A 14,896-nucleotide genomic window follows, 5' to 3' on the forward strand; every position below is an offset into this window, starting at 1 on the left:
TGTCTGGGACACTTAGATAACGTGAGATTTAATTTGAGATATTTGAGAATATCTTGTGTGAGGATTTCAAATGAGGTTGCATTTATCGTTTGAAATTATAATGTAATGATAATTTTCAAATACCTGAACAATTTTGATTTCGTCAAACGGCAGAATAGACTAAATTACATGTACACAATTTTTAGCTATTCACTATACTGCCATGTTCAGCATAGTTGTCCCATTCGTTAAAACAGCATGCTGAGAAAAACGTTATTGAAGATTTTTTTCTCCATGGGCTCTTACGGATGGGAAAGCATAGTTTTAGTATTTTTAGCGACATTTTCTGAACAAAGTATGAAACATTTCGTGTACATTGTAAAGTGATGATACTTGACAATCAATTCCAATGTATAACTAATTTTCGCCAAAAATTCTAACTGTTATGCCACACAGGGAAGTATAGCGATATCATCGCAAAATCGTAAAATTTTCTCATATCATTGATATACATAATAAAACAACGATGGCCTAATACACTTTTCTGAGGTGTATTAAGATTATTCCCCACGGGACTAGAATCAAAATCATTATGTCTGATCCCGTACTTGATTTTTTGTTCTTGCTGTAAGTTGTTTCAGCTTTCTGTAAGTTGCTATAAGAAAATAATATGATGCAAAAAGTAGGGAACACAGAAAAGCAAGCATGGCGACAGACAGAACAGAACAGTCTTTTGAGTTCAGTCACATGAAAAGCTCTTAACCCATATCTATAGTATGTAGAACCCAAAATTTCATAGTGGCTTATCGTGCATAATAACAATTAACCATCGTAAATATTTGCTAACGATGTTTTGCAGTACATTGATGATTTTTTGTTTTGTTTTGATTACATATCTGGTTTAATAAATAATTGATAAATATAAGTTTTCACCTTATTAATTCAATTCTGAAAAACGCGATTTATGCGAAATATTTTTCGTGATAAAACCGAAACCGAAAAATGCCAAATTTCACGGTCGAGAAATGTGAAAAGCTTTAAATTTCGCGGTAACATTTGAACTCACAAAAATCTTAAAAATGATAACATTTTTTTTCATTTGAACAATCATTGGCCAAGTAAGACATTCACATAGAACTTGTTATGTTATGTAATATTCAGATAAAAATCATTAATTTTGTCATCGGAAAAAAATATTATGACATTCGACAGCCATTACTCTTATTCATCGGACGTGTGCTCTTTCTGCTCTGCTTAACTTGGTGAAATATTCTAGCGAAAATGAGTGTAGTTCGTAAAAACACACTTGTTGTTGACTTCAGTGTCCTTCCAGTTCGTCCCAATGCGGGAAAAGTGCAAAAATTCTTCGAGAACAATATAAGGCTTCAATATTTGGACGTTAGATGCATTCAGTTTCATTACGTCCGAAATTGTGTTTTTATTGAGATGATAGACAATGAAGTGGCGTAAAAGGCGCACAACTATAAACACGCGATTCGCGAGGGGAAATGACGGCTTCGGCATGCCAGACTATTTTCGGCAACCCAAATTGAAACACTATTTTCACTGGATTTTCTTACGAAAACACTTCGCTGAATGCATGCAAACGATTCTTTATGCTTTCAGCTTCAATTTGAATATATTTTTACCACTGAGAAAAAGCAATCTAGCAAGGTTTTCTTGAAATGAAACACACGCACTACAAATTGTAGCTGATTTCGAGTTGCCGATAATAGAACAGCAGCTTTACATGCAGTTCAAATGGAACGGTTGCCAAGAAAAACTGGTTGCCGACAATACTCGCTCTCACTAGAGAAGATTGGAGCTTTGTAAAAGCGTTTCAAAACAGTTTTTGACGATTCTTTCGACTGAAATTGTTAGAGCAGCTGGCAGCAAAAGATTGTAAACAAACCAATACTGCATATGTGTGCGTTCCTCAGAGAAAAAGGCTATAGAAAGAAGGTCGCTGCTTAGGTTGCCGAGAATACGTAAATTCCCCTATGTGGATTGTGAAGCAGTGACCGTTCGAGTGCATGACCTTCCTCTGGCATTGCCACAAGCCACTGTTATGAACCACATGGCAAAGTACGGGACAGTGATTTCCAGTCGACATGAGAAATGGAAGCACTACTTCCCAGGATTCCTGAGCGGTGTTCGAGTTTTGCAAATGCGACTCGAAAGCACCATTCCATCGGACATCACGGTCGACAACGAAACAACGTTGGTAACGTACGACAAGCAACCAAAAACGTGCCGCCATTGTGGCCGAGCAGCACATCCCAAACAAAAATGTTTGGATGTAGCCACATCGAACAATAGCACCGCTCCAGCAGCTCCACCAACCGAGGGGGTATTCAGTCTCGCTGATTACCCGTCGACTGATATCGAACAAAAGCAGCCAACAACGGCGCCGGTGGTGTAGTAGTAAGCGTGATTACCTCTCACCCCAGCAGGCCTGGGTTCAATACCAGTCGGCGCCGCCGGGATGTTCTGAGGCATAACATCTCTGATCACGCCTTCCTTCGGATGGGAAGTAAAGCCGTTGGTCCCCGGTTCATGAGTTGATGGGTCGATAATTAGGGTCCAGGTGTGGGAGCTGCCGTCCTGGCACATCGGTAGCATTGGTGCTCAGCACGGAAAACAAGACCGACGGAAAAAACAAACCAAAGGAAAAAAAAGCAGCCAACGACATCGGGTCAATCATCTCCTGCTTTCACCGGGTTCTCAGCAGAAGAACAACAGCGAAACACCGAGGATCATCACACTTCACACGTTGAAAGCAACGACGAAATTCTAGCACCAGCTCATCAAACGCAACAAAGGATCAAATTGAAAATAGAGATTTTCACGTCCGGTTGTATTAGTGCGATATGTCAGAGCGGTTAGTGAATATCCGAGGAAAATACATAACAAATCGATGTCAAACTCATTTTGACAGATCTACTTTCATACATTTTTTTAGGTTAGCCAGAGGAAAATAATAAACAACTTTACACGGCGTTGTTCCCGCTAGTGTGCGTGCGTTAAACGTCACTAATCTCTATACCAACAAACGCCGGCTGTCGAAACACAAGGAGAACGAAAAAAAGAAAGTTTGTGTTGATCAGTGCACCCAGAAGACTGGTCAGCAAACAGATCGTTTAGATGATAATAATGTAACTTATCAAATAGGGAATAATACGTTTTATTTGAAAAATAAAAGCGGGAAGGGTTCTAATTGTTAATAATGCTCATCGACCCAAGCAATGCCTAATAGGCGAGGGGGCCTTATAAATAAACGCAAAAAAAAATATATGTGCGTTTTAGTAGAAATTTATGAAAACTTTTTCCAGTGTCGATTTTCTGCAATGTTGCAAATTAAAACGAAAGACTTTACTACACTAGACGTCGAAAATGACTAACGGTTGGCTTTGTCAACCACAGCTCTAAAGATTCAAACGCTTGCTGAAAGTGTTCAGGTGCAGGTTTTTCATTGACTTTTAATTAATAAATTTTATTGGGGTTTTCACATAACGCATCGTAACCTTTGAATATGCGGAAACTTCATAACAATTAAATGGACGATACAATTTTTACGACAGCGTCTGGCAGTTTTTAGCAGTCTAGGTACAGTTTGTTTTGAAAATTGAGGTCCTCCAAAGTGATTTTAAATTGTTTAGCTGCTATGTTTTTTAAACTTGAATACAGTCAATGGTTTTGTCTTTCTACGGCAAACGGCGAGCATTAGGGCTCCTGTAGAAGGTTTTCTTTAAATTTGTTACGTCTGCTGTACAATGTTGCGCCAACTAACTCGGTTCATCCCAAGTAACGAGGGTAGATCATCTTCGTGGTGCGTTACTTTTGTTGATTAACAGATGCTGACACCCTGTTTACATTATGCTGGTTACTTTTTAGTTCAGTTCTAGTACACTAGCGCTAGTGAACCAGCGTATATGGAAACACCATATTATGGGGTGTTTACACTTGTGCTAGTGCTAATGTACTACAACTATACTGAAAAGTAGTCAGGATAATGTAAACAGGGCGTCAGCATCTACCAGCATAAGATTTCAGGAATAAATTGAAATTCGTGCTAGTTGGCAGTGCTGAACCAGCATAATGTAAACACCACATTGAAAACATTTGACGCTCCTCGTCGAAATAATCGTCACGCTCGTCTGGCAACGCTGCTTCAAGATTTGTGCGCGTAATCAGATGCGACGTCGGTTAGCTTGACTGTGTTTAATCAGAGCTCGAAACAGTTTTCGAAACATGCTAATTCTTTTTTGGTGTTCAATCGCCCTATCCAACCTATTTCGAGTTGCTCCAAAACAAGAGCGATTGCGATGTGGTTGAAACAGCTCGCGCTATTTAGTACGAGTAAGTTGTAGCAGGTCGAACATGTCGATTTCAGAAGAGAACAAGAACATAACGAATCTACTTCCAATTGATCAAGTTATGCTGTTTTTGATATCATCCACATCCAGAGGGCCAGTCACTTTCGAATGCATGGGAATGGTAGGAAACCATTTGGAAATGCATGAAATTTTTCAGTTTTTATTCATTATCGTCTTTATGGGCAATTTTAGATGCACAAAAATTGCACGAGTACATTACTATGGTGATAAGGTAAACACTCGTTTATTTGTTTCCTTCTGTGAAAGCATGTTTAGTCACAAATCGTGGATTTTCTGATATTCTCCATACTGCAAAAATGATTTTCCTACCACTGAAGAGGCGACATCTCTCGGATCTTCAGTATAGCTACTACTCAAATCATATAATTAATTGGGATTTTTTATAACCATTTTGGCGCAAAAATAAGGAAAATTGCAAATTGGAGTAAACGGATGTTCATTGAGATAAATAGGCCAAACAAGCTCGTAGTCGCTCGAGTTAGGCTTGACAGTTATTTTAGACAGATTCCGAGTAAGAAGCCTACTGTCTTACCTGAATCATAACGAACGATGAACATGAACTCGTCTAATTTTGTAATTCAAATGCTATGTTAAATTAGACGAAGTAGGGTTGAGAACTACTTCGACCTAAGCGCACATTTTAGGCCTATCAAGCAGAAAACATCAAATAAATCAATGATTTCGGCGTTAACAGGTAAATTATGCGTTTGGTACGATACTTTTGTTTAAATGCTACCTAACGAAGTCAGTAAGAACGCGTGATATGAATGTTTGCACCCAATATTCTCAAAAACAAATGAAGCGCTCTGACCGAACCAATCTTTATCTTCATCCGATAGGCCGAAGTGAATTCATTTGCGTTTTAATGGTGTTTCAATGCGTTAGGCCGAGTTTAGAATCCGTAGGTCGGGTTTGGCGTCAAGAAGCAGTGTTAGACTTTTAACAATATCTCAACAATTTGTTTCTCTTTATCAAGTCCTACGGTACGTACGGAAAGGTAAATAAATTTGGAAGCCATCAGTTATTCATTTGGTGCTAAGCTGCGCTAGATTAAAAAAGACTAAGTGCGGGTTGTGCTTACTAGACCGGAAATGGGGTAGTTAACCCTAAAAGTTTTCTCCGGGGCCCGTGGCACAACATATATTCTTCATATACACAGCAAGAAAAAAGTACCCAAAAGTAGGTTCTTTTCACTCATCTCGGAACTATAGTGCAGGAAGCCAAAAGTAAGTAAAGCGGGTCAAAGTAGTTTTCATTTACTTGTGTGCAGCGAAACTAAACACATAAAGCAACCAACGATACAGACAAAACGCTTGCTACGACAACCACAACAAACTCTATCTGCAACACAGCTCGATCGGAGTGGTAGAAGGATAATCATATATTGCTTGCCTACTTTGTTGCAATATACATGGTTGAGGACATAGCTCGAGAAAAGACATTACAAAAAAAAATCGAGAAAAGACATAACAATAAAAAAATCGAATCGAGAAAAGACATAACAAAAAAAAATCCCATTAACACACGTGTATCATCTTCGGCTTTACTTCGTGTAGCAGCTTGCCAACTATTTGGCTGTTTCCTTCTAACGGCCCGAGTGAGTTGTGTTACAGAGACTATTTGTCATGGAAAAAAGGAAGAAGATTATATCATAATTGCTTTCCATTTATGACAAAGCGTTATCGTTCATCGCTTGTAATTTTGTCAATTGGAAATATTTTTTATTCCTTGCTTGTGTGCACTTCGTTTTGAATTTCCACTCGCTTTCTACCCAAAAGTAAGTTAGTTGTACCGAAAAGTAGGTAAATATGATTATAACGGGTGTTTAATAAAAAATGAGAATGATTTCAGTGCCGTCCAGCGCTCTTGTGAGAGCATTGTGACTAAGTTGCGTCGTACGGCTATATGACTGAAAAAATTCTCATTTTTTATTGAACACCCGTTACTCAACGTTGGGTTTCCACACTTTACTTCCGCTGTTGGGTGGTTTTGCTCATTAGAAGGAGAAAAGTAGACAATCTAGTCTAAAGTAGGGAAAAGTGAACTGACCGCTGGGTACGTTTTTCTTACCGTGTAGATCAGTGCGATAATGTTACCATCAAAATTTGGTCGACTTAAACTTGACTCATTTTTTTAAATCGAGCATTTAAAAAACCTGTGCACCCCTCATTTTATTTTTTGATTTTGACATTTGATCTTCAGTTATCGAGACGGTGTCCAAGCTGGAGCAACACATCAACATTTTGCACGCGCATCGCAAAAATGCGAACTATTCGACAAAGGCTACGTCACGGCAGACTTCAAACAGCTAACTGGACAGAAGTTTTATACGGCAACCGAAAAGGGAAAGGTGGCAGACATTTTCAAGCATATGAAGATGTCGAAGTTCGCTAAGAAATATCTGGTTTGGCAGACTATCTGTACCTGTGGCTTGAAAAGCGACACCGGGACCGTTAATGAAGAAATTTACTTGAACGAGCGTCTGGAAAAACGTCTGCTGCTTTTCCTGAAGCAACACGATTTTTTCCTTTATTTTACGTCGGTCTCTGTTCCGCAATCTAGTGCCAATCACCGACGGACTTCGATTGCCATCCATTGACGGCAATCGAATGTGCAGGAAAGCAGCTTCCATATCTGCGTAGGATATCGCACCCATCCAACACACATGGGCCGGGACCAACGGCTTTACTTTCCTTCCGTGACCAGAGATTTTTATGCCTCAGAAAAATCCCACCGACCTCGGCTGGGATTGAACCCAGACCCATTGGGGCGAGAAAGCAGTCACGCTTACCACTACACCACAGGCGCCGGCCAAGCAACACGATTGTTCCGTGCTGTTTTGGCCGAATTTGGCATCCTGCCATTACGGAAAAAAGGCCATGGAGGTGGTGCACGAGGACAAGAACGTCAGAGCTTCGCCCAATCGAAAAATATTGGCCATTGTCAAGCGGAACTTGAAGAAGACCCAAAAAACTGTTGGAAGCGAGAAGCATTTTAAGGCAAACTGGCGTTCTGTGGCAAACAAAGTGGCTGTACAGAATCTGATGGCAGGAGTTAAACGAAAGGCCTGGCAATACTAATTGAACTTAAAAAAGAAAAACAATATGATTTTTAAATATATAAAAAATTAAATGCGTGTAATTCCTGTTTGACCAAATTTTGATCGTAACACCCTTTATCATCAAAATAGGTGCAGGCAAATTTCTTCCATAAAAGGGAGATGGATGGTAAACACACACACACATTTTTTTTTTCAAAAGTCTTATATCCATAAACAAAATTAAAATTCTGAAAAATTCCAATTCATTACCTCCCTTTGGCTGGCCATGGATTCATTGACACTGAAATAAATGTCGTTGAAATGAAACTAAGTACAAATACTTGGAATACGTAGATTAAGCTTACTTTGGCGGGAGCCGTTTCCGTCATTCCATCACTATGGTGTTGCCTTGCCTCTAGTGGCCTTTTCGCCAAAAACTTAGATGAATGACTAACCGTTTCTTCTTTAACAGTTCATTTTTACACCAAATTGTTAACTGATATTCGGCCATTTCGCACCTAAAACAAGGGGCGCTATAATCAAAATTATGAATTTAGATATTTGTTTTTTATCTTAGGTTTATTATAATATTACCGTCACCTTAATGTGTTTTTTCATGAGAACTGTTTTGACCAAATGTTAATATAATTAAAATATTTGCTTTCAGTTTGATTATTTTGAAAATATTAGTTTAGCTGATTGGATGTTAGAGATAGCTACATATATCTTTGTTAGTATTCCAGAACATGCAAACGTATGTGTTAGATTACTTCCGTAGAAGAAATCATCCGCTTCATCCAGAAAACAAAAAAAAGTTCTTTATTCGCTTAAATCTTCATCTCTAAGGTGGTATACAAATGTATTGCTTAGATATAGTTTCTTCGTGATTACGATTTTTTTACATTAAGATTATTTTTGCCGTTCAACTTAGATCTAACCTGTGCATGATTAATGCTGCACCATAGAACCATCTAAACTAATCAGACATGTTGCATAAATTAAACTTATAAAATCTATGGCACGTGACGCTTTAGGGAAAACAAAATGATAGTATGAAGTCATACAGAGATAATAAAAACATTTAAATTACGTAAAGTTGAAATGATAAAGATTACTTTTTTATGTTTTCGCCTAAACTTTTCCTAAACGTTCTTTTTGGTCGTTCCAAAATAATTTTGCTGACTCGCGATACAGTATTTTTTGAGTGTATATAAATTTTTTCCTAAAGTGTATCTTTTCTTCTCGTTACAATATTAACAAAAACGTAACTTATCTGTTTAAAATAGTATGTCCGAGACGCAAAAATAAAATGGCTAATTTAGAGCATTTTTGTATCACAGATTCAGTTTTCTCTTTTGACTTCACGCCTAATGATTATTAGTTAATGATTAAAATGATACGTTAAAAACGTGTAAACATAAAATGAAAATAAATCTCACTCTTCACTTGCTTCTTTTGCTTGTGACATCTAGTGAAATCGTCGTCTCGTACTTGTTGCAAGTGCCGCACGTTTTCCGCTTGTGTTTCACAATCTGATTCGATTGGATTGTCTTTTATTCGAACTGCATTCTCACAATGTGTTTGCTTGTGTCCCGAAACGTTTCGTTGATTTTCCAACACACATACACACATGTTGTATGGTAGTAGTATAATAAAGATAATAGAATTATTCTTAAAATTGGCCTAAACGTCAGATATCACGAGTCTTTAGTCTTCTCAAATTTTCATTTTGGTTTTTGTTTAAATTTTTTTGATTTTGCCTAAACTTTTTTCCTAGAATAATGTGATGTTAAATTTTTTGGTTTTTGAATTTTTGTTTCGAGAAAGATCAACGAAAAATTTCAAACGATTAAATGAAAAAGAAACTAAAGAAATTCACTTCACTTATCTATGCTTTCGAGTGAAACTTGTTTATTTAGTGTTTATGTTATATATTGTTTGCTACTTACTAAATATCTTTCTTAGATTTTTCGATCTGCGTGGCTACAGAGCAGTTCAAAAATTGAAGAGCTTTCAGTATGTATGCAATATATTGGTTTTGTTGATCTGATTGAATTTAGGGTGTTCTTAGATGCAGCTCTCCTTCGACTCACTTTGATAAAAAAAAGGTTTTGCGGAATTATTGAATCATTGAATATTTGAGATTTTGAACATATAAGTTACAAGAATAGGTTGAAAAGTTTGTGTCGCTCTCGAATCATAAAATCGCTGATTGTGACACTCTGAAAGCGAAATTGACAGATTTTAAGTGTTAAACGCATACTTTTCAACCTCTTGTTGTAACTTACAAATAGGCTTGAACATACTCATTATAGCTAAAATAATAATTTTCGAAATTAAGAAACTATGAGATATATTAATAATAATGCTTATAATTAAAATGCAAGAGGTAAAGTTTGTGTATGACACACATAACACTAGACAGATTTTATGTGTCAAACACAAACTTAACCTCCTCTACTTGCATCTTACATAGACAAATCATAATTTCGAAAAGTAGTATTTTAGCTGTAATGAGTATGTTCAGGCCTGCTTACAATTAGAAAAATATCAGTATAGCATCCAATGGATCCATAATTCAAAAAAACCCTTTTTTTATAGCGAAGTGAGTTGGAGCAACCCTACTTCAATGTTACCCTGTTTAGAACCCTATTTAGATTTATAATATCAATTCAGAATTGTGAAAAGAAATAAACATACGCAATCCTAATTGGAACTATGATAAACTTACCAATATTCTGATGTTCTTTCAATCCTTGAACACCAACCTGCTGACTTTTGGCATCCCTTCTACACAAAATATCAACAAATCAGGATCGCCATGCAGCCACTGCGTTACTTTTATGGCAAGTCGAATCCCTTAGAACTATATTTTTTTGCCATTCGTTTCCTTCGAATTGCTGTTTCTTCGCCTATTGTAAGAATAAAAACCCACTTCATTGTTGATTTGTGAACGATTCACTTCACATTATGTAGTAATTTACTTAATCTTAGTTAGTTGACGACGTAAGTTTGTGTTCTGTTTCTGTCTATCACCGGTAAATAATTGGTTTGCGATATTTGAAAAAAATCACACCAACAGTTATGCGCCGTCTGGTATGGATGAGTGTTCTTGTGCTTGTGTGTATATGTTCTGCGAGTATGAGTTTTGACAGAAAACAATTTAGTAAACAATAGACAATATTTCTCTGCAGTTGCACTGAAAGTAAACCTGTTCTAAATAAAGTACGTTCAAAATTACTTTGTTACGTTTACTATTGTTTGCTTTGCTATGTTATGATCTGTATATGTAGGATAAAAAAGGAAACATCGGTAAATATTTGATTGTAGTCTCTGTTCCTGCTTTTCAGCATGTTCTGCTTGTGTCATCCATATTGGCTGTATTGTGGTTTTGTTTAAATGGCAATATAAATATAACAATAAATGTTGCATTTCATATTGTTCTAGTTTGCTTGCTTTAACTATTGTTGGCTGGTGTGTTTGAGTTTGTATAACTTAATTTTCCTATTGTTTTCTGTTTATTGTTTGTTATGCTTTGTTGATTCTATTGTATGGGTTATGTGATCAATTGTTTTAATCAATTAACTATTTCTGTTCTGTTATTTACTTAATAAAGTTTTCCACTGTTAAAAAAGTTTATAATAAAAATAGCACCATCTGTTTTGTTATTGTGGAAGTTATATACCTATGTTTTGTTTCTTCAGTTGCTCTATGTTTAGTAAGATTTGTTTTGTTCATTTACAGTCGTTTTCTTTCTCTTTGTTAGTAGTGGAGGTATTTTTCTTGACCGTCTGCGTTTGACTGCATTTTGAAGTTGGGTATTTATTCCTGCAGTTTACCGCAAAGGAAACGAATGGAAAACTTCTAATGTACAACAGCTAGGCACTCTTGTTCCTTAAACATTATTGAGTTTAATCTCATGGATAGCTACCCTCTTACGATTTATTTTTAGATCATTTTTTTGTTCATCGGGCATCAGTTGAGCTTAGCGGAAAAGTCGAAATTCATATGTTGTAGTTAATTTGGCATTATCTTACTGGTAACAACTGCTTTAGCATGTTTGGATTCTTCAGTTGAAGAATTCCGGTTGATTTTGAATTTCCCCCTTTCTTCTTAATTCTAGACACACGAAATACGCTTTGCATGTCCTTCTAGGAATGCACTTCTAAGCGTTACCGTCGAGTAGAGTTCGTTTGAAATAGCATCTCCATCTGTCAGATGTAAGTTTCACTCAAGTTAATGTGCAAATTTTTCACCTCCTGTTTTACTGTATCTAAAAAGCTCATGTCGTATACGATGTGTTTCCATATTTAAAAAGCGAATCCCCACCCAACAGTCAGTCTTTGGTTTCGATTCCTATTTGCCACCGATCAGTGCTTGTCTCGTACGTGTGTTCCTCCAAAAGCTGAATGTTCAGTCATGAATGGTTGTGATTATCACAGTCACACATTAGTCCTTTTGTATATGCCATCACACTTTGGAAAGTGAAAAATTTGCACCAATATCTTAGAAATAGGTAATTGCTTTTATGCTTCGTTACGTGATATATTATTTTAAGAAACCGCAGTGTGTGTAGATTCTCTCCTCCGATCCAGCTTTGAGTGTAGATCGCTCTTCTAGTTGTGAATGGCTATCAGGGCCGGTGGAACAGGTAGTGGTGGTGGAGGTACCGGTACTGGGACCGGTATTTGCTGTTCTCCTATTGGATGTCACTGAGCTACCACGGCTTGCGGAGTTGGAGCTGTAATTACCGCTGCTACTGACGCCGGAACCGCCGTGACTGTTGCCGTAGTGTGCGTCTGTTGCGAAATTGGATCGGGTCCATTGGCTGTATTGCTGCCAGGTGGAACACTAGAAGCCGCTGCGCCAGTGTTTCCGTTAACTGTGGCTGCTGTATTTGCTGCTACAACTGCTGTACCGGCCACAAACGGTTGAGTAAACGCTGTTCCGTAGCACTGAGGGAAATACAACTCGTGCTTAACCGGTCCCATTCGTTGAATTAGATTATTTTGCTTATCCATCAGGAAGGTGGGTGATACCTTTTGCTCCAGCATGCCATTGTTGTTGTTATTATTATTGTTGTTGTTGTTGTTATTATTATTATTGTTGTTGTTGTTGTTGTTGTTGTTATTGTTGTTGTTGTTGTTGTTGTTGTTGTTGTTGTTGTTATTGTTGTTGTTGTTCAGAGCTGCCATCGTTGCCAGCTTCCGAGACTTGGATGAATGCGGGTTCATATGATTATCGATGTGCTTTTTGACTTCCTGTTCGGTTGCAAAGCGCCTCCGGCAGTTCGGCATTGGACAACAGAATGGTCGATCGCCCTAAATCGATAGAAAATTACATGATTAGTGCCTAATAAGTGAGACATTTGCGAATAAAATAAAAATCTTGTTTCAAATTATGTACTGTTCATACTACTCGTAGCATTTCCAGGTCAGAATCAAAAGGAAATGAAGGAGAAAAAGATGCTCAAGCCGGTCCCGGTTAAAAAAGAGAAGCAGGAAACCGGAGCGGCTGAAGGAATCCCAAGTAACCATTTGGGTTTTATGATAAAACTTGCTATGTTACTTGGGAATGGATCCCGCCGAAATGACTAGCCGAAGAATCAAAATCCAAGGATCCATTCGATACAATGTCAAAGGGTACGTTCAACTTTGAGATGTTCGACCCGGGACACTTCTCCATAAGAAAGTGAAGTGATAAAATGTATTAAAATACCCTGAAGACCTGACCAAGGTATTCATGAGCTACAGTCTGATTCCGTGTGTCTCTTGGGTGAGGACGATATCAGCACAATTACCGGAATTTGTGTCTGGCATGGTCAGGATATGACCTTCACTCTATCGGCAGAGGTTTACGACTAGAAGATACTGGGCCAGTTATGAGGAAACCAAGGCACTGACTAGTTAAGCTTAACAGTAGTAGTATTTCAGGTGGGCCGGTGCCGATGTAGCAGGTTGCAAGTTCCTCCCGGGTATGTTTTTTAAGTCAAGATCAAATTTTCGTTATGTCGAAAGCAACATTCGCACCGATCCGAGAAAAATAAAGTTTTGTTTTGATGACCGAAAAGTTATTCCCATTTCCAATTGAACACATATATTTGCATAATGATAGCAATGTTTAAAATATTAAGCAGGGTTTTAATCATACAAAGCAGATCGCTAGCTTTCATGCTAAAAAAAATAGTGGTTTTGAGTCAAAAGTTATTCCTTACGTGTAGCCCATTTATCATTTTAGGACCACCGAAATCATCTTAGCAACAAACAGTTCGATTTATTCAATTTAATAATGAGAAAGCAAAACGACGAATATACACTTTTCACGGATTTATCTGCGCTGTTACTTAAGACAAACGGCATCTCCATAGAAATCGGGTGACTTAAGTAACATCGAAAAATATTTTGATCGGAAGGTGATTACGTCAAAAACAATTTGACTGGTAAATAAATTTAAAAATGGGATGTGATCCTATATTCGGGCAGTATATAGTGTAATAGCAGGAGCATCGATTGACACTGATAGCTAGACTTTGTTTACATTTATTGTTACTTTCGACATAATGAAAATTTGCTCTTGAAGTAAGCTACCAGCCAGTAACCACTAGACTGATGGAAATTTTGAAACAGTCCCAACTTGGGTCCACAATTTGAGCTCGTTTGGCTGAAAACTAGTTCAACACAAGCCATAGGAAGATTTTGTGGAAATTACCATGGGAATACCAAAATTTTCGTTCATAATTTCCTACCCATTCGCCACATTGCTGTGATAAAATGTTACATAGCTAGAATTTTCTCACTTAAGTACAACTTTGCTTTCGATTAAGATGAAAATAACCTACTGAGTAAATAAAAATTAAAAAAATGGTTTTCTTTGAGACATAATTTCAGATTGGAAAAAGCTCTCGCTCGTCGTTTAGTGCGAAATAATAAAAAAGCATTGAAGTTCGCTAGCCGTACTAGCGACTTCCGAAGTCATTAGATACATTAGAGACATAGGGAGATCAGTGGTGCCAGCGATAAATGTCGCTTTGATTATCAGTTAAATGCACAATTTTAATAACTGAAGACGTTGGGAACCTGTTGAAACCTCAATCAACTGCTCAGCAGGCAACAATGGTGATTAAGGCGCGAAGCAAATAGCTAAAAAAAGAGCATGTCTTTGTCACTTTTGGTGGACAATTTGATTCAAGAATAAAAATAACACTTTTTCTAACAGCAATATGCTAGAATGTAATTAACAAAAAGTTAAATTTACCCATAGAAATTGCCAAATGTTAAATGGTTTGTGTAAATTCAGTTTCTAAAAAATAATAATTCAAATTTTGGGAGACTAACTAGGACAAGATTCTGAACAGTTTGAGCATTACACACATTTCATTTAGATTATTTGAACGATGTGAATTTGAATGATGTGAAGTTTTGAAGTTGCTTTGATGAGACTCTTTTATCTTTGCTGGAATCAGGCAGTCATTGTGTAGAAT

General features: G+C 37.3%; 1 protein-coding gene across 1 annotated transcript in view; it reads right to left on the reverse strand.

Moving 5' to 3' along the window:
• The window catches only part of Helz (Helicase with zinc finger), a 159,727-nt gene that overhangs the window by 47,478 nt on the left and 97,353 nt on the right, over nt 1–14,896 (reverse strand). The window contains exon 7 of the mRNA XM_065229423.1: nt 12,130–12,737. Coding sequence (XP_065085495.1) covers nt 12,130–12,737 — 608 coding nt within the window. The remainder of the gene's footprint in view (nt 1–12,129; nt 12,738–14,896) is intronic.

The sequence above is a fragment of the Ochlerotatus camptorhynchus genome, unplaced genomic scaffold (assembly GCF_037179485.1).
Source record: "Ochlerotatus camptorhynchus isolate MF236.1 unplaced genomic scaffold, CSIRO-AGI_Acam_v1.1 ptg000025l, whole genome shotgun sequence".
In the NCBI taxonomy this organism is placed as follows: domain Eukaryota; kingdom Metazoa; phylum Arthropoda; class Insecta; order Diptera; family Culicidae; genus Ochlerotatus; species Ochlerotatus camptorhynchus.